At 43.7% G+C, this 21,303-nt stretch overlaps 1 protein-coding gene across 1 annotated transcript in view; it reads right to left on the reverse strand.

The window, feature by feature from the left end:
• Positions 1–728: 728 nt before the first annotated feature.
• The window catches only part of LOC119650175 (possible lysine-specific histone demethylase 1), a 697,245-nt gene continuing 676,670 nt past the window's right edge, over positions 729–21,303 (reverse strand). The window contains exon 10 of the mRNA XM_038052729.1: positions 729–1,109. Within this exon, the coding sequence (XP_037908657.1) occupies positions 970–1,109 (140 nt within the window). The 3' untranslated portion in view covers positions 729–969. The remainder of the gene's footprint in view (positions 1,110–21,303) is intronic.

Raw genomic sequence — 21,303 nt, forward strand, 5'->3', positions numbered from 1 at the left:
GGAACGGGTGCACCGTCGGGGACACAGCCCCTACCCCAGTTCCCTGAGGCCTGATCCCGGAATTCATGGGCGGCTCAGCGCTCACTCGGAGCAACGTGGTCTATTAACACCGTGTCAATGCACACTATCTGACCAGAGCCCCTAAGGGGCTGGCTCCTGATACACGCCACAACTACCACCTTGGCAGAACTAGGCTCACATCACCCCATCAACGTCGACAGCGAGATGTCGATGGCTCCAGGTTCTCCCATTGTATCCCGACGTGCACCGGTCATTCGCCGTTCTCTCTTCACCGTTAAAGGTCGCTGGCAATAGACGTCATCACTATGGCGGGAGTACTGTAGAGGCTGCGTGTTCACCGGCAGAAGCGCAAGCAAAAAGATAAAAATGGAATGCGTTCCCTTGATTGCGTCTTTCTGAGAGCAGAGGCCCATTTTTTTGTAATTTTAAAACAAATGTTAGCGTGGTTTATCCCGAAATTAATTTCACCATTGAATCCAACAGATCCTTCCGTTGATATCTGTTCCAAACATCCCCGCCAGCTGTCCATCCTGGATCAACAGTTGGTAATTAAGTTAACCTGGCTTTTTGCTAGAAACCTTGCTTCTCACGGACTTTCAGTTGAATATCGTCGCTCCAAAGTTGATCAAATATCTGTAATAGCATCGTCCCTTACTCAACCCTTTATCAAACTAGTTTTAGGGAAATTCAGATCGGAATTGGTAAAATCTTTCTGTAGAATGTCGATTTATTTGTGCACATATAAAAACATACAATAAGATCTATTCTATGGCAAAATTTAATCTAGATACAGACAATTGGATGTGATAATACTAAAAATTCAATAAAAGCGCAAGAAGTACGTTTGTGCTCTCTAAACTAGAAAGTGGAATTAGGAAAGGAACATTAAAGTAAAACACGAAAATTATAGTCTACAAATTACATAATCCGTTGAAATGCTTTTCGACTTTAATGCCGGCTTGCAGCTTCCTCCTGTCCAGTCTCCCAAGGAAAGCCCAGGTAATAGTCGGCAATTCGCCCAGCTTCCCGTAGTCCACTCAAGAAGGCTCCATGCACCGTGGCGGGATAATTCCGGATTGTGTGTTCACCTGTAACGAAAGCAATGAAAGCGGCTCATTCCAAACCTTGAGTAAACACATAATTGCCGCATCTGATTTGAAATTAAATCATTTCGGCTGTGATTTTTTGTGCGGCTCCTACCAGAACCTCTGTGCAAACAATAAATAAATAAATTCAAATGGGATAACATGTGTACACACAAACCGCACGGACAAATGAGCAACCAATGGTCAACCAATTACTCAAATGTTGCTCGCAAGGCAAAAGGTTAATTAGTCGATTCTTTTGGGGCTCGGTGGTATGTGGAAGGAGTTTGTTAACGTCGCGGTTAGGTAAACAGAGCGGGGAGGGGTGCTGCTTCCAGGCTGACAGGGTCCGTTTCGGCCGAACCCAATGCTGGAGCGGGCGGGCTGTTTGGATAACCGAGAAGGTGGTGAGACCCAGTGAATTCGCAAGGAGGACGGAAAGCTGAGATGACGTGGGTTCTGACGGCTTCAGAAAGTACTCAAATGGAGGAAGGTTTGGTCGTTATTCTTTGCGTTTGAGCTTTATGGAATTAGTGTGGCCTTTGAAATTATTTGTTATTTATTGGAGGTACATAAATTCGACCGACCCCAGGTCATTTGTTTGGGTAGGTGGATGCACTGTTCAAAGCCATCCCGCGCACCCCCGCATCTTACCGCTTCAATTGACTCTCCTAATTGTGGATTACGTGCGCTTTCACTTGCCTGCGTTATCTTTTATTAATTATCCACTGTTTTCCCGGGACTGCCTCCTTTGCTATTTTTAGTCCGGACAAAGGGAAATCTCAATATTATGCAAATGGTTTCGCTGCGGGGAGAGAGCCGATGACAGATTATTTTGGCGTTAACATCCAACCATTCCATCTCGGCTTCACCCATCCACGAAAAGAGCAAGGCCATCAACACCGGCCAAGACCTGCTACAAATTCTTAATTAAAATGAAATATTGCGATATGTTAACGATTCTATTTTCCTCTGCGCGGGACCCCGAAACAGTAATCACCTGTGAACATTTTTACATTTCAAACTCGTTTCCTATCTGGCTCTCCCGAAGGGGCCGGGTAAAAGTGAGCTAGGCCAAAAGTGTGATTTCAGATGTGAAAAATTACGTTTCTTTGTATGGTAAATGGATTCCGATATGGTTTCATCGTTCAGCAGTTTTTTCTGCTGCACATGTTCGCCCGGCTCCAGGCAGCACCCTGGTCCGTTTCGAATTCTGTTTATTCGCCCAGAATGTTGTGTGGTGCGACATCAAAGCCCAATTTGTCATGCTAATGACCCGTGAAAGTACAATCGCTTATAAACCACTAGAGTAAATCAATTTCCCTTCAATTAAAAACCAACCGATGAATATGTAATGCACTCACTTACAAGTATAAATGGCTCCGGTTGTTTATGCATGATGATCAGCGGAGGACGAAAAGTGGGACGTGCACCGGCGGACAGGAAAAACAAACAGAACCCACTAAACAATGCGCTTAGGGCGTGAAAAACTTGCTCGAGAACAAATTCACTAGCGTACGTTCCGCATGCGATAGTTGAAAGGTCAATATCTATATTGGGCGGATTTGATTACGAGGCAGGGGGCAGAGTGAGTTGTAGATTGTTCACGGCGCCAGGTGGGTGAAAAATCACCCCTTGTTTGGCTGGGATCGGATGCACGGCAAAGTGAACACGTTTGTGTCGAATATTCGATAATAGATGGACCGAATTGGCTTGGTCAAATCCCCTTGTGTTTGCCTGCTGGAGAAGTCTCTGGACTCTATTGGAATAATGGAGTTATTAATTTGACTTTTTTATTTGAAGGAATTAGAGCGTTTCCAATACTATCCACAGAAGATGTTAAAGTATAAGAAAGCTTTAACTTGAGGTGAGAGATTATTTGGAGTTAGTATTCAATTGTGAGACGCCAGCCAAAAACAGGAGAAAATGTATCTGCTCGGCATATTCTGACAGCAACAGGGAATGGCTCTAGGAGCTACAGTATATGCCCAAAAAACCACCCTGAAACTTCCATTTAAGTTATTCCAAAACTCAGCCTTTGAGTAGAGACTAAAGAATAAACTTGAAGTCTTCCCTGCTTCTCGTAAAAGGTGACTAAAAGGGATGGAAATTTGTGGGCTAGCAACCGGACCTTTGGCTATTGAAAATGGACTATGATTGGCTTCTTGAATGTGTGCACGCTCCTCGACAACGGTAACGACGGTCCTTAGAACGCCCGCCAACTCCAACTTGCGCGGAAATTCCAACAATATAAACTGGACCTTCTAAGCCTAAACGAAGTAAGATAGTGGAACTCTGGAGAGTACTCCTCTCCCGCTCGCCACACTAATGGGAATGTGCTTTTGTTATCTGGAAAGGCAAGTGTAGCAGATGCGAATCCGGGGTCGCACTATTCTGACGGGTACCGCAAGGCGCGCTTCCTTGACCTGACAGTCGATTTCTGGCAGATTTCCAACTGCAAGATTCCCCTCCAGTTCCAGGGGGACCGCAATTGCGTAATACTACGCACCCACGGAGACTTCCGATATAGTGGAAAAGAATTCTTTCTACGCAATTAAAGGCAGTTCGGGGGAGGCTTCCTAAAGCTGGCATTGTGATCGTGATGAGTGATCTGAACCCCACGGTCTTGGTATCCGCAACTTTAATGATGGGAGGTTCGTGGATTTCTGCAACTTTCACGCCTCGTCATTGGTGGAACATTGTTCGAATATAGAGTCTGTAATAAGATCAGATGGGTTTCAACTGACCGAAACTTAACGAGCAATCAGATCGACCACTCCACACTCAGCAATAGATTTAGAAGTTGTCTTCTGAATGGATGCATTTACGTTCGATTGCGTGTTGCGTCCGCCACTTTTCGCAGGGTTGAGGAAAGGCGACCCCCTAAGTACAACATCGACCGCTTGTACGACCCAGCTGTCGCTCGACAGTAAGAGAGCTATCTTGCAGATCGAGCAGCAAATATACTGAGTAACCCGCCTGAGAATATCGATAAGCAATGGGCTACCATTTCAGGCGCTAGACAAATCGTCGGCTACGTCCCGAAGATCTAACTAACTGCGGAATCGTGGCAGCGGATCGATGAACGGAAGGGGTTGTCTATTGACCACTGTGGATGAACGCAGGCGTAACGCGCTCGAACTCCGCTATCGAGCGAAATCCCGGGAAGTTCGCCGTAGTGTACGCCATGACAAGAGAGAATTTGCTATTACGCAGATCGCAATGGTTTCAGAAATGTAAACCGCATCACGAAAGAGCTTGCATGTGGTCGCAAATCCTTTGATGGCCCTATGAAGGACGTTAGCGGGCGTCTTCTTATCCACGATGATGAACAACTGACGAGATGGAAAGAACACTTCACCATAGTTTTTTACCGTATCAAATCCGGTCAGGTTCCTCCTCTTGTGGATGAAATGGCTAATCATCGTGACATACGGATACGGGCTGCTCCCCCCAAGCAGAAAAGAAATCATTTCGGCCTTCAATGTATTCAGACGGACTAAAGACGCTGAGCTTGATGATCTCCCCGAAAAGTTAATTATCACTGCCCCTCCAAGAGATGGAAGAAGCGGATGATCGCCAAGCTCCCAAACAAAGGGACCCTTTTTGAGTGTAACGATTGGAGGGGTACTTGCGCGAACCCTGGCATCGCAAAAATAATGGCTAAAAAAAATTCTGAAACGCATCAAAAGACATCTCGAAAGTTTGATTGACACAGAGCAGGCGGATTTCCGCTTCAAATCCTGCTGCATTGACCACAACAATACCCCACGGAACATTTTGGAACAGTGCGCGGGGTTTATATCTAAAGTAAATCTCGGAGGATTTTGAGGTCCAAAGCGCAATCCGGCATGGTTGCATCCTGTCATCGATATTATTTCTTATTTTTATCGGTGACTTTCTTATGATACCTTGTCCGGAGGATATGAAAAAATTCGATAGAGGATGCGATCTTTCCTCAAACACCTCGATTAAGCTGATGACATCTATTTGCTTTCTCATCGGGTCATGGACCTTGACCAAATGACTCTGGATTAGAAAAGAGAAACAAGTAGACTGAAGATAAACACCAATGAAACCAAGATTGTCAGTCTGATGGGTCATCACACTCTCCCTGTCTGCATTAATGGGTACAACATCGAAGGCATCGATCAATTTGAATATCTAAGTAGCGTGGTTTCTGCTGACGGTGGCACCGAACCAGATGTTGTCTGACGCATTAACAACACAGGATCCGTTTTCGCTGCCCTGTCTAAAATTTAGAAATGCAATTATCTCAATACCAGGCTCAAGTTGAGACCGTTCTATGCTAGTGTTCTTCCTGTTTTGCGTAGGGGCTCCAAGCTTTCGTCAATACCAGTCTGCATCGTATCATCGACCGAGCTTTCGTCAATACCAGTCTGCGCCGTATCATCGAAGTACGCTGGCCTGACACTATCTCCAACGAAGAACTGGGACGTCACACAGGCACTTGTACACAATGTGACCAAAACACGGAAGTGGCAATGGATAAGTCACACATTAAGAAGAGGCAACAGGCATTGCGGGGTACGCCATACAGTAAAATTCACTCTTGGATAGTCGACGAGTGGATCACCGCAAGGACACTTGGCGCAGGACAGTAGAGGAGGAGTGCGACCGTCTCCGGATGTGGTGGAGGGAGATGAAAGGCATTTCAAGTAACCGCGAACAATAGCCCGTATGTGTGGTTGGCGCGCTATACCCCATCAAGGGATGAATGGCAACCATATATATCAAACTCGTAGGAGTTGAGAAGTCTAAGTATGCATGTTTTCCTCAGTTTGGACAAGATTTCCAGCACTGTTCTTTCGCCATTGACACCGACTCGAATCTTGATCAAGTTTTTGTGGGACAATATATGGATCTTATTGTCCTTAGTATTAGCCATTTGTTTACCGTTCGTTAATTACTAACAGGTTTCAAAACAAACCAGTTTCTTTTGACTTAGGAACCATTACAATTGACAACAAGCTGACTGCCCTTGTTTACATTGTAGACCTGGCGTGTCTTATCCGGACATTAGACCAGCTCTTAGCAGGCTCATCGAGTCTAGCTGATCACAGGTTCGGTTCACCGTATTCAGCCGCCCAATGTCCGCTGATGACCTCCTGACCTTATTTGCGGTCATCTTACAGTACTAGGTTAATGGCAATGCCAGTGTGCCAGTGTGCCAGTGTGCGACCCACGCAAAAACCAAGGCATCTTGTAGCGCAAATATGTCAAGTGGAAATTAATTTTTAATAGGCTATGAAGCACACACCCAACACATTTTTTTGGGAAGCAGTAAAAGTTGTTTGATTTCATCACTTCACCTGGCCTCATGATATGCAGTGTGCCTACAAAAGGAATAAAATGAAGTCTGATTAAATTTCCGGAGCTCACAGCGTGTATAAAAGAGGCTCGTAAGAAGTTTCAAAAGGGACTGTTTTAGAACGTACTGTGAGGAACTGGAAGGCGAAGGAGAGACTTCAAGGCTGTGTCCTTAAAAGGGATGAGTCGCTCAAGTTGGGCTTTCTAAATCAGCGCTCTTAGAGCGCTGAATTAGAATTATTGCAAGGAGAATTGAACACTACAAGCAAAATCTGCTATACTGTCTTTTGAGCACTTCAAAGCACCTACCATGACGGGCATCGATCCAGCGATGATAAAAGAGGGTATAGAGCACTTAGAGCTACTTCTATGAAATACCTTTTTAGCCAGTCTCGCTTTGAACTACGTGCTCATCTCTCTATTGAAATGTTTAGGAAAACAGGGTGAGCGTCACATTCGTAGGAAGGCACTAAGGCTACATCCCTTAAATGAAAACTAACTTGCTTTCCACAGACGAGGGATACAATACTTCAACTCTCTAAAAAAGTGAAATACCTATAAGTGTTTCTAGATAAAAAGTTTCCTTGGAACAAACTGGTAGAAATAAAGATGAATCAAGCTTTCATAGCCTATGGGCTGTGCAGGCCGACTTTTGCCTCGACCTGGGAATTTAAGCCTCAAGTAGTTATGTGAATATACGTTGCTATCATTAAGTCGGCGTCCGAATATGCATCCAAAGTGTAGTAGATTACGGTGAGACAGAAAAGTTAATGGAAGAACTGGATCTAGTATATAAAATGCGTGACATAACACGCATTGATCACTTCCAAAATGAGGATATTCGCGATCGAAAAATTGCAAGAGAAGCGAGTTCGATGGTATGGTCACGTAATTCGCGCTATTGAGAATTCACTCGGCAAAATTGCTCTAAACATCGAAGTCGAAACGACCAAAAGAGATGCAATGTTGGCTTGATTCGCTGGCTGGTGATTTGAAAGCCTCGCAACTGTCTCTAAGTCAGACGTTTGGAAAAGCAAAATGAGGTAACCAATCAAGACGAGCTGAGAAGAAGATGAAAATATACAACGGCCTTTTGGGACGAAACATATAAGATCCTTAGGGCAGCAGCCTGAGTGATTGAGGAGCGGTTAACGAGCAGGCGCACCGCACTCCGTAGCGATAGTGAAGCTGCACTGAGAACACTGAACTTTGGTCATCTCAAATGCTGCTGAACACACAAAACCTCCTTCCTGTCAAAATCAAACAAACATACTGCAAAGTTTATCAATCCTTTAATACATAAGCGTCTCTGGGATATCTCGTTAGAAAGGAGAGTGGAGTACAATGGGTCATTATGGTCTGAGTGTTCAGAGGTCCTATTCTCCTCGATCTCAAACCCACACACATAAACCAAGGTTGTCAGTTTGATTGGTTATCGCACTCTTCCTATCGGCATTAATGGGCACAGCTTTGAAGATTTTGATCTCTCTTGATATATGGGAACTGCAAATGGAAAGTGATCACCACTATTATTAAAAAGCTCTAAACCTTCATCAACACTTGTCTGCGTCATGTGATCAGAGTATTCTGGCTTGAACAATTTAGCCAGATTCACGCAGAATTATTGACCAAAAGGCGGAAGTAGCAGTGCATAGATGACATATTACAAAAGGGCGATTGCACTGGTGGCTATGCTATGTACTGAAATCCGCTCTCCTCGCAACGGTAGGAATCATTAAATGACCATGGAAGCCTCACACCAGAAGATTTGTCCGAAGAGTTAAATGTTGACAGATCGCAATGGGAATGGTTCAAAAAGCGGGAAATTGAGTACCACATTAAGTGAAAGAGAAGAATATTGAAAGACGTTTGATAGCATACGAAACGCTTCTTGACTCTCAAGAAAGGGAAAGTTTTCTGCACCACATTGTCATTGTTAATGAAAAATTAACGTATTACGATAAAACTAAATAACGAAAAAGTTGGATGATGAACGGTGAACCAGGGCTGTTGACGCCGAAACGTAATATTCATGCCTCAAAAATCACGTTGTACATCTGGTAAGATGAGATGGCTTTCGTTTATTATAAACTCCTTAAATCATCCGAAACAGCTGAGACGTTTGAATCGAGCTTTGAAGGAAAGACGGCCAGAACGGGGCAGTAGACACGAAAAAATCATTTTGCTGCATGACAAATATAAGCCACATTTCGACGGAGCCAAATGGCAAAACCGATCACGACGAGCCGTCCCCGCTTGTGAAAGGGACTAAGGCTGAAGAAAAAGATGATAGGTCGCAAAATGTTTTGAAAGCATATATGCTGTTGATACATACATGTGGCGCAGCAGGGTTAACAACATTCCAAATTTATTTATTTATTTCGCTCGCGGTCTACTGCTCGAAAAAGGCGATTGGGTAGCAGGTCGTCAGGACAATCTGCGGACCGAGGCATTTGTTGGTACCATCGTAGTTTCGGCGAAAAACCTACCAGATGTACGCTCTCATGTAAATTCGCGCCTACCACAAAAAAATAGGTCCGCGGCGGGTCCTGGCGACGGCCACCCAGCCAGCAGCGCCACGTCGCCTAACAATTTATGACCCTCTCAGCAGGCGCAGTTATCTAGTTGATACTGGTGCGGAGGTTTCGGTTCTTCCCGTACCCCGGCACCTCCGGCTATTCCCACAATCTTTGAACCTTGCGGTGACAAATTCCTCGCGTATTAACACCTACGGGTACAGGCACGTGGACATGAGTCTTGGCTTGCGTAGGACGTTCCCATGGCGATTCATCCTGGCGGATGCCAGCTTCCCCATTTTAGGCGCAGATTTCTTGTGTCACTATGGGTTGCTGGTAGACTTACAGAACAGGTCCCTTATAGACTGCACAACCAACCTTAATTCGTCAGGCAGAATCTTATCTCATCCAAACAACAATCTTTCCGTACTTTTGGAAGACATTACCGACTCTCGTGTTCGGGCACTCCTCCAAAAGTTCAGCCAGATTACTACCAAATGTAGTCTCTCTAAACCAGTGAAGCACAATGAGCAACACCACATTAATACCACTGGTTCCCCTATCTTCTCAAAGGTGCGTCATCTACCACCCCCGAAGCTGGCTATTGCACGAAAAGAATTCGAGCAACTTATGCAGCAGGGTATCTGCAGACCTTCAGACAGCTGTTGGTCTTCCCCACTCCATATAATCTCTAAGCCAAACGGCGAATGGCGCCCCTGTGGGGATTATAGAAGGCTAAACGCACAGACTGTTCCTGACCGATATCTAATTCCACTCATCCACGAATGTGCGCATCATCTCGCAAACTGTCGTATCTTTTCGACCTTGGATTTAACCAAGGCGTATCACCAAATCCCTGTAGCTCCAGAAGACATTCCAAAGACGGCAATATGCACACCTTTTGGACTCGTGGATTTCACACGGATGACTTTCCGGTTGTGCAATGCGGCGCAAACCTTTCAAAGGTTCATTCACTCGGTCCTGCGAAACCTTGACTTCTGTTTCGTGTATTTGGATGATGTTTTGGTCGTTTCTTCGTTGATCAATGCAAGTTTCTCCAGATACAGGTGAGACTCCTCGGCCACTTCATTTCCCCTGACGGAAAACAGCCCAACCCAGACAAGGTACAAGCAATCACAAACTTCTTGCGTCCGAAAACCGTGAAGGAGTTGCGGAGGTTCTTGGGCATGCTAAACTTCTATCGTCCTTCCTGTCAGCATTAAAGACTTCCGTTTCTCCCTAGAAGGCAGGCCGTTCGCAGTGTTCACGGACCATAAGCCCCTCACATATGATTTGAAGCAAAATCCCGACAAAGCGTCCCCTCGCCAGCTTCGACACCTGAGCTTTATAAGTCAGTTCACGTCCGACATACAGCACGTGCCCGGCAAGGACAACATAGTTGCTGACGCTTTGTCACTCGACTTCTCGGCTATCATCAAGGCGCAGGAGGACGATGCAATGCTTCAGAGCCTCAAATCCAACCCCAAATACAAATTTCGAGAATTACCCATCTTTGGCTTGAACCTCTCTCTCTGCTGCGAGTACTGGGAAAACGGACCCCGGCCATACATTCCGGTCTCCTTTCGCGAGGAAGTGTTCCACGCGCTTCACGACGTAGTGCATCCAGGCATCACGACGACAAATCGGTTAGTCACCGAGTAATACTTCTGGCCCTCCATGAATAAGGACATCAACTGCTGGGCCAGAGAGTGCATCGCATGCCAGAAGTGTAAGGTCACCAGGCATGTAAGAAAATAAGTGGGCTCATTCCCCCGCACTACCAAGCGATTCCACATCATACACCTCATCGACAGGTTTACGCGGTGACCTGAGGGCAGTAATGTCTGAAGGACATTACGGCGCAATCTTGTCCCGAAGCCCTCTGTCGAGAGTGGATCCCTCGCTTTGGTGTCCATGCAGTGATTATCACTGACAAGGGAATGAAATTTGAGGTCTTCCTTTTTTCGGAGTTAGGCAAACTCCTTGAATTCAAACGCCAGCGGACTACTGAGTACAACCCGTAATCCAATGGGATGCCAGAACGATGGCACCGGACGCTGAAAGCTGCCATTTTGGCCCGCGACGATCTGTCCTGGACTCAAGTCTTGCTTCTCGTTCTACTTGCCCTCCGAACAACCCGCCGAAAGGAGTATGCTGCCAGCCCCGCGGAGCTGGTATACGGGGAAAACCCAAGACTCCCAAGATCCAGTCTTCGACAAGAGATCGGGTCTCACATATTCGGGATTGCTGCGCCTGCTGAGAGACAATCTCCACCGCCTTAAAAGTATATCTCCCACCCGACACACATCCGCACCTACCTGCGCTCCCAAGGAACTGGACACGTGCACGAACGCCCTGGTCAAGACGGATGCTGTCCGGAAGCCTCTGCAGCTTCCATATGAAGGCCCGCACCGTGTTTTCGAGCGGGGAGAGCTCGAGATCGGGGAACACAAAAAGGCTGTCTCCTTATCCAGGCCGTTTGCGCCCCAAATCGACGTCGCGTTCGCTTCGGCGAATTATGGAAAACGCAGTTCCGGGGGGTTCGGTCGCTGAAACCCCTAGGTTTCAAATGGGGGCGGAGAGATGTGCAGCAGGGTTAACAACATTCGAAAGTGCTCTCCGTGGCGGACTAGGCCTTGATATCGATTAGCAAAAATTGAACAAATAATTGAAGTAAAAAGTCAGCTCCCAACCGCTGACCGAGTCGATTACTTTCATTTTCATTGCATTGGAATTAAGTGTAAGTTGTGAATTTCGGTATCCCGACGAAACTAATAAGACTGACTAGGCTGACCCTGACCAATGTGCGAGGCCAGATAAAAGCAGCAGGATCACTCTCAAGACCATTCGACATCAACAACGGTCTACGACAAGGGAATGCTCTATCATGTGTCCTCTTTAACCTGGTATCGAGAAAGTGATTCGTGATGCTGATGTGAACGCAAGAGGTACGATCCTCTTTAAGTCCACCCAACTACTGGCCTATGCTCACGATATCGACATCATGGGAAGAACCACTCGGAACGTGCAAACTGCCTTCATTCAGATCGGGCAGGCGGCACGAGATCTTGGGCTGCACATCAATGAAGGCAAGACAAAATATATAGTGACAATGTCAGCACCGAAGACGAACCAACCAACAACATGAAACCGCACTGGTCAAGCAGGAAGAATAAGGACAGGAGAGTTCAACTTTGAGACCGTTGACAATTTCTCCTATCTAGGGTCGAAAATCACAACCGATAACAGCTACGATGATGAAATCCGCGCACGATTGTTGTCAGCCAACAGAGCCTATTTCAGTTTACAAAACCTGTTCCGCGCGAAACGTCTCACCATAGGATCAAAGCTCTTACTGTACAACACTATGATTTTGCCAGTCCTCATGTATTCCTCGGAAACTTAGGTTCTTAGCAAGAAAAATTGCGAACTCTTGGCCACGTTCGAGAGAAGAATCCTCCGAAGAATTTTTGGCCCCCTATATGAGGATGGACGATTCCGTAGCCTACACAATGACGAAATCGATGAGCGATACCATGACCGTCAGGTTGTGGATAAAATCCGGCTCAATAGGTTATGGTGGGCGGGTCACTTAATCCGTATGGATGAGGATGATCCCACCCGGAAAGTCTATAAGGGCAATATCTTTGGTAAAAAAAGAAGACGAGGCAGACCCTGCCTAAGATGGAACGATGGCGTAGGCCAGGACGCCAGACAGCTTTTAGGGATATCGAATTGGTGACCTCGGCGCAAAACCGGGATGTCTGGAGTTTCTTATTAAGGCAGGCCTAGACCGAATACCGGTTATTGCGCCGTTGATGATGATGATGTGAATAAATAAATATAATAAAAATAAAAACGTTTAAATACCGTTAGTATAGTTATACTATATACAATGTTTGTACATGCTAATTAGGAAAAACGCAAACATAAAGTGTGAGCACACTGATCAATTTGCATAACTAGCTAGACAGAAGAACAAAGAGGACATTTTCGTCAAGCAATGTACAAACATTACAGAAAGGGCTTTAAATATATATTTTTTAGATATATATATGTATATAGATCAGTGTCAAACGTAATAGAAAGGATGTATCAACAAATTTACTATAACTATTCAATAGATGAGTGACTTTAGTTATAGATTTTTTTAAACATACAAACAATTTTCACTTGACTATTTAAGCAGACTTTTTTAAAAAAAAGCATACTTTTTTCCGTTGAGTCATAATATGCACGTATCTTATGCCTGAGGCCTGCACGATATATTTTTGGATAGATGAATCATGTTTACAATTTTATCGACTCATACAGGAAGAAAACTCATGACAATTGGGTTGTTTAAAGCATCACATTAATCTTCCGAATTATTCTCTTCCCTACGTGAAATATTTGAACATTCAACTGAGATAGATACTTTTAATGCAGATATGCAAATCGACTAAACTAATGGCCGTTTTGACTCCATACGCTCATAAGCTCAAAGTTTCAGCTACATAAGAAATCAACACAAGTGATCCCCAAAGTACACTAAACGCATAAGCTATCCCTTGACTATTCGCCCTTCGAAAATTTTGAACGTACAACAACCGAATCACACAAATATTATCTTTATCATCCCATTACTGCCCTCCCTCTAGTAATTTCTATCAAGCACATCACAAGGCGATTCAGATGAAAGACAACTTGAGAACAATTATCATTTCCTCCATTGTTCAAGATCCACCTAATGGCGAGAATGTGTACAATAAAGTTTCTAAAATTTCTGATACGTGCGTGTCTAATAGATTTAATTGAATCTGAGCCCCCGTAAGAATGCGATTGTGTGATTAGGCACGTCCTCAACTATTTTAAATGGTCCAAGTTTACATACGCACACTTCAAGTGAACGAGGGAACAATACAACGCATAATGCCTAATTGAAATGAGGTGTATTCAAATGGTTATTGTCAGAGATGTGCTGTTGAATCGTTGGCAAAAGATAGTTACTCCTCCAGGTAAGAAGCGGATTCTGAGTAATGGACCGAATCGAGAACATGAATCCATTCAGTGCGACTATCGATCTTTCACGTAAGTAATGGAAAATCAAAAGCCAGTTGAACGTCGAACGGGTCCCGGAACATGTTCGCACACAAAACCATTGCCAACAAACAACCAACTTGCCTTCCGTACATTACGCAAATATTTTCCAGAACTACGACTGCCATTATTCAAGAAAAAATGCAGGAATGACCCATTAACCTTTTCGTGATACGATTCCTGAAACACGAAAGCGCTCCATCTTCTGCAAAAGCCTCTCTTGGAATTGTTCAATTTGCCGCACATACCGTTTCAAGCTAATTTCTGTGAATGATTGGTTAGTTCTACTTAGTACCGGGTTGGAGCATTCCAAAAATAACAAATGATGATCATAAACTATAAGTTACATCTCATCGTGGCTTCATCACCGCCAACAACGACAGCGGATCTCGCTGGGACCCTGAATTCTCACAGAACCTTGCTGAATCTGGGTAGTAGCCGCTTATTGGTTGTAAACCTTTTATGAAGGCGACCGATATATCTTTTGGAAAACAAGCATATTTCCTCCAGAGGGTAATCGGGAAATATAGGCTCAAAAAATTCAACTGTTTTTAAATAAAATGGACGCAAATAGCGACACCAAATAGAGATCTAAGCACTTCAAATATCAAAGGTTGTGTGGTCTTTGAATGTGTCGAATTTGAAGGCACACAGGGTCGAAAATGCAACTGCTTTCTACTCTTCCAATGGAGCATCGACGTAACTGAAAATTGGTTCAAACAATCTATTGTCATCGCTGGATCCAAGAAAGGTTAATCCATTTAGGATTTGGCTTATAGCATAGAGAAGAAAGTGAAGTAGGGAATCAAATCAGTGCAGGTTTCACCCTCAATTGGGTCTATGTATAACCGCGGCAACGATATTGCTCTATGTTTCACACTATTCTATGTTTCACACTATTCTTTAGATGATCGTCCGATGTAAATACGCTACATATAAACATTCACAGTTATTGTGAGAAGAGGGATACGTCAGAGTGACGGTCAATGCCAATGAAGTAGGAATTCCGATGCTGCCGGTTACAAGATACAGACTAGAGTTGCTTACTGCCCTCCTTTGATTTACTCTTTTGAACAACTTTGGAATTTTTCTTGGCCACTTTATATGATACTCAGAGGTAGCAAGAGGGCAGATGGGGTAACAACCCTAGCAGCTGGGTCAGCACAAGTTGTCAATAAGAACCTGCAATTTGGGCATTCTTTCGATTCCTAACAATGATTTGCTGAGAAGAATGCGCCGCTTCTGCACTCCTACTACACTACTACACGTACGACGACCCCCGGTTATTTCGGGATAGTGGGTTTGACTGCATAACATAGAGTTTTCGCCGTGTCTCAATGTGCGTTCTACCCACAACCATTTCCCCTTCTAACCAACACGTCCAAACACCGACCCAGTTCTTCGTTGGAAATTGTTTCAGGTCAGAGAAGTCCGGTGACACGGCAGGATAGGTTCTAATTAAAGCTTAGGTTTTCCGACAACCACATAGACCGCTGAACAACCACACCGGCCAAGGTAGCATGAAACACATCGACGATAATGAAAAGAAAAATTCGGAAACCGGATGCTCGATATTCCAGGTACCAAAGATTTTGTGGATTTTCTATGTAAGAATGTTCCGGTCCCCGCTGGATCCATTTGTGCTGTGTACAGGGTGTGTATTTTAATTGATGAAATAAATCCGCACAACAAGATTTACTGGAAATATTAATACAAAATTTTAGTAGCCTTCAAAGTAGTCTCCCTAAGCGTCAATTAACACACTTCGTCAGACGAATTTTCTACCCGGTGTGCCCTTCCTGGAAGTCAGCAACCGAAACATCCTTCAAAGCTTCCATGCAAGCCGATCTAATAGCGTCCACGGTCCCGTGGTGGCGTCCTTTCAGATTTTTCACTTTTGAGAAGAGAAAAAAGTCCGCCGGGGCAACGTCGGTGCTGTAGGGAGGCTGAGGAGTTGTTGCGACGCCATTTGTTGTCAGGTGATCGAGAATCACAAAGCAGGTGTGAGATAGCGCATTGTCCAATCTTCCTCATTTCAAGATCGTCACCGATGATTTTGTACACTAATCGATTCCCAAGGCATACGCTATCATACGAACATTTGAACGCCTGTCCGTGTTGAACACATCTCGCGCATGTTTCTCGTTGGCTTTGGTTCTGGAGGTTAATGGGCAACCTGCCCAGGGTTCGTCCTCCACGCTTTCCCAACCCCCTTTAAACATTTGTTGCCACCTAAAAATTTGAGCTTGCGATTGGTTTTCACTACCCCACGCTTGCTAAATTATTTCTAACTTGATTGCCCGGCAGCAGCAGACTACTATCAAGGTCAAGTCCTCCCACTACCAAATCCAACCAGTTCTATCATTACTTAAAATAGACAATATAATAGTAATAAGGATGCCAAATCTTTTTTTAGGTGAGAGGCTGGCATTTTACGTGCTTATGTCCTGTGCAATAAATTTACGGGAAAGTACTGAGAAAGACAAATCTGGCCTAGTGTAACTTTTACTAATAATATTAGGATTTCCATCAAACTTGCCAGTATGCTGCTCCGTATTATACGCTATATCATTCGAATTCAAGAATGAACTTAAGGGGAGTTTTCAAATGGTTTTCGAAATAAATAGTCAAATGCTTTATTTGACCCGTTACCGTCATGGAGGGTATTCTAAGGCCTAGATGTTGTAAAAGGGATATAATTTTTTGTAGACTTAAGACTTGAGAATGCCTCCTCAAAACAAGTGACCTTTTTCTAACCCTCTTGTCCACCCTGTTTGGAAATGGTGGCACCACTAATATCTGACTTGAAACGTACTAATCAAGACCCTTCATATGATACCCCGAATGACTATTTTCGGTGAAAAAAAATGTAAAATCCCCCTTTTGTATCCTTGGGGATCCCACTCCCTTAAAGTCAGCACAGAATGATGTCATTTACCGCATATCTGAGGGCTCACATCCCTAACCTCAACACCGAATTTCATACAATAGACAGAACCATTTCTGCAAAGAGTCCGTGTCACAAATAAAGTGACACGGAAAACCCATTTCGTATTGGTTACAAGGCACAACCCTGGCAGACTTCGCTCTCGATTTCAAATTCCTCTAAGATTTTGTCCCGATGCAGTACGTGACATTTTGCGCAATCATATCCCGCTGTGATAACAGCTGTTAGTTTGTCCGGAATACCCTTTCTGTGTGGAGTACGCCAGATACACTCCCTGTTCACAGCGCCAAAAGCTTTCTCGAAATCGATGAAGGGTAGAAGATCTAACTTCCGTGCAGTATTCCAAAATTGTTCAAAGCATGTTGATGTGGTCAATTTAGGTGGATCTAGATCGGAAACCAGCTTGCTCTCTGTCGAACAAGATATTCTTTGATGCGTTGCGCTAACCAATACATATCTTCACCCTTTTCTGCTTCTTCCACCAGCTGCTAATAATCATGGTTGAGGAGCCTATCATTAATGTCCCTTATGGGACCATCGAAAGGTTTACGGCCAACTGAAAGTTCTTTCATACACTACGCTGCCCTGCTCATATTTTTTCACGGTAATGGAGCTCCAGCGCATCGCGCTCACATTCACTCATAGCCATTAACAGAACCCTGAGCTCTTTACGTTTATCGATCCACTTCTACGTTTCCCCAGTCATCCGAACCTTTTAACGTCCTTTTGGGACGTGATAACAATTTCACACACCCCAGGGACAAGGGTATTTTTGATAGCCTTATCAATCATTTCGAACAGGTTGTATATAGGTTATGTCGTTTGCGCACGGTGCCGACGCTCTATTCCCTTGTGCGGTAGCGACCCCGTAAACGAAGGTAAGCAATCATGAGATATGGTCGCTTTTACTTACTTACTACTGATCGCAATATAGTCGATTGGAGTAGATCTTTGTAGCCAGTCAGTCAACAAGTTACTGATCTTGTGGTAGGCCCTCTCCTCGAATAGAATGATGAGGCGGTTGGTACGACCGAGGGTGGGTGCATGGAAGCTGTAAAACAACCCGGTTGACTTTTGTAGAGGATTTTGTCAAGTGTCTCTCAGTATTCGAAAAACTTTACAATTAGCTATGGCTTGCCTTTATGGTTGACCAAAGTCAACTGAGGAGAACTCATAAGTATGGCAGATTATACTTGACCTCCGAAAAAGCATTTAACAGATCCGTTCTTCTTTATCAAGTATGGTGAAACAAACTTGATTGTCGTTTACTTTTTACAATACTGATCTTACAGTCGGAAAAAGCAAGGAACATTTTTACGACTCCCCAAAGGTGCGCATATGCAAGCCAGTACGGAAAGGTGGATAAGATTCTCTTATCATATATGCATCAAATATTCATAAATATAACTAATTTTACAAAATGGTAGAGTTAAATTCCGTTCAAAGGATAAGGAAATCCATTCCATTCGTTCTCGTGAGGGTAAAGCATCACCATTAGCTTCTTTCTCTTGACAAAGACGAATATGCATTCGCCTTTTCGCATATAACCGAAAAACCCTATATTTCCATAGCAATTGAACGTAAAAATGGCGACGCTTTCCTGGTAAACGATCAGGAAAAAATACGACAAATTAAAGTTACAATACCCGCAAACTTCATTACCACATATATACACTTACACATGTCTGTCCCGAGTAATTCACACTGATACACAAATAACTAAAAAAAACTATTAAAGGAAAAGTAAAATTTCCCCATGGACCCCACCGTACATGTAACAACTTTATATGTAAAATGTTCAACATCCACAACTTTAATAATAGTTGGATTTCATTCAAACTTCCCAAAGTTAGGCCTTACATCATCTCTTTTCTTTTTAGGGTAAATTTGTAAAATATAGTAATATGCCACGAATTTATTTGAGTAGGGTATGGGGATAGGTTTTGAGGCCAAGATTTCATATAGGTGCACCATTGTAATTTTTTTCAGATTTTTCGGTTGGATAGGTTCTGAGAACAAGACCTGTTTCACTTGTTGGAGCACACATTTTCAGCTCACACCACCTATATTTCACCCTGCATCAGGAATATGTTTTGTTTCACACAAAATCTTCAAAAGGAGACATGGGATACGCCGATATTCTCAGGAAGCTCAACTTTCATCCGGAAATGATGGACCTTGGAAAAAGCGTCAGCGGGATCAGACGGTCCAAAAAGTTGATTTGATGTTGGAGTTGAAGATGGCTGAAAATCCCCTTGGCAAAATGAAGAAGTCTTTAGGGGAAGAACCACAAGTATGGGCTAAAAAATAGGATTTGTGATATAATCCAAAGACATTGATGAAGTCAACACCACGGAGGACATCCGCGGGGCCCACAATCAGAGGACTTAGAAAGGCATATTAAGGCAGGCAAATGTACCGGTGATTGCGACAGGTCAAAAGCGTGCAATAAATGTGGAGGAGTGGAAAAGCAGACCCCTAAATACATATTTGCAAAGGAAACAAGTCGGAATACCGGAAGCTCGCGCTTCGGGTATAAAGGTTTTGTGTTCATCTTATGTAAGAAATTTCAACGCACATTTCTCTATCCGTATATAGCTACAAATCCAACATAATCCTTCATATTTTTCCAAACTACGAGACATACGTACATATTACAGCCAGAGATATCACGCTCACCCTAAACAAACAAACTGCCTATTACCTACTGTACACATATATGCACGTATCTAAATTTATCGTACCCATATTTCCGATTTACGTCTTATATCTATCTGAATTAGGCACTACCCGCAAAGTTCATTAGCACGCATATATTATATACCTAAATACACACATGTCTGGCTGACAAATAACTAAAAAACTAAAACAAAATAATTCTCTGCGACCCAATTCATAAGAACTCATTTCGTTGTGGTATTGACGAATTGATATGTGATGATGACGTCATGCAGGTTGTAGAGTGCACGAAATTCACAAAAAAATGTGAAGTTTCACCCCCTATAACTTTGTTAATAATAGTTGGATTTTCTTCAAACTTGACCAAACTGTGCATTATGTTCTTCATTACACGCATGCCGAATTTTGTACTTCTGGGATGAACATAAGGGGGGTTGCCGGGTAAATTTCTAAAATGTGGAAATATACTATTATTAACTTTATTTGTGCAGATATCGGAACGGAATATATTTTGAGGCCTAGATTTTGTAGAGATGCACCACTGTGATTTTTTTCAGATTTTTCGGTTGGATAGGTTCTGAGAACGAGACCTGTTACACTTTTTGGGGGTCATATTTTGAACCCTCACTCCCCTATGTTTCATCTAATATCAAATATTGTACCAGTTTCGAAAAGTACTAATTGAGACCTTTCATTTGATACCCCACATGGCTACATTCTGTGAAAAAAAAATTTGCACCCTCCATTCACATGTATGGAGAGCCCCCCCTTAAACTTAACACAAGATGGTGCCACTTACTGCATGTAAAGGGATCACCAGATTACATACTCTCACCAATTTTCGTGACAATCGGTCTAGTCGTTTCCGAATAAATCGGGTGTGACAGACAGACAGACAGACAGACAGACAGACAGACAGACAGACAGACAGACAGACAGACAGACGGACAGACGGACAGACAGACACCGTCTCGATTCTAATAAGGTTTTGTTTCACACAAAACCTTAAAAACGGCGTCGCCTGGCGGCGATAGGCAGCAGCAGATGCCTAGTATTTAGGAGAGGCTTATATGAATGAATGAAATGAAAAAAATTGGTTGATACAATCAATACAAACCTGAACCATTGCGAGGCAGTACAAGACCTACTCTCGCAGACAGGGAGTCGAAGTGGTCATAATCAGCGAGCCTTATCGCAACAATCAGAGTGGTGTCTGGGCTACAGATTTGTGTGTGTATGGGAATCATACCATCCAGAAGTTGGATTCAAATGGGCAAAAATAGCTGGCATGTACATATATACATAGTTGGTATGCACCACCAAGCGCGACGATAACAGAATCCGAGGAAATGCTAGGTATGCTGGCCTCGGATGCAAGAAGTTGAAACTTCAAAATCATTTTCATCAATTACACGTGTAGGCTGTGGATTGGGCAGTCAAACTACCAGGAGCCGTACTTTACACTAGGCTTCGACGTCTGCACCATACCTGCGGTAACTGAGGAGAAACTTACGGAAATTTGCCAGAGAATCGGTTACAACAAATCTCCTGATTTGGATGCTATTTCCAATAGAGCTTCGCCCGACTGGTTTATCGCCGTATTTGAGGTATGCATAGTAGGAGTTTTCCCCGATCGGTGGAAGTG

The sequence above is a fragment of the Hermetia illucens genome, chromosome 2 (genome assembly GCF_905115235.1).
Source record: "Hermetia illucens chromosome 2, iHerIll2.2.curated.20191125, whole genome shotgun sequence".
NCBI lineage: Eukaryota > Metazoa > Arthropoda > Insecta > Diptera > Stratiomyidae > Hermetia > Hermetia illucens.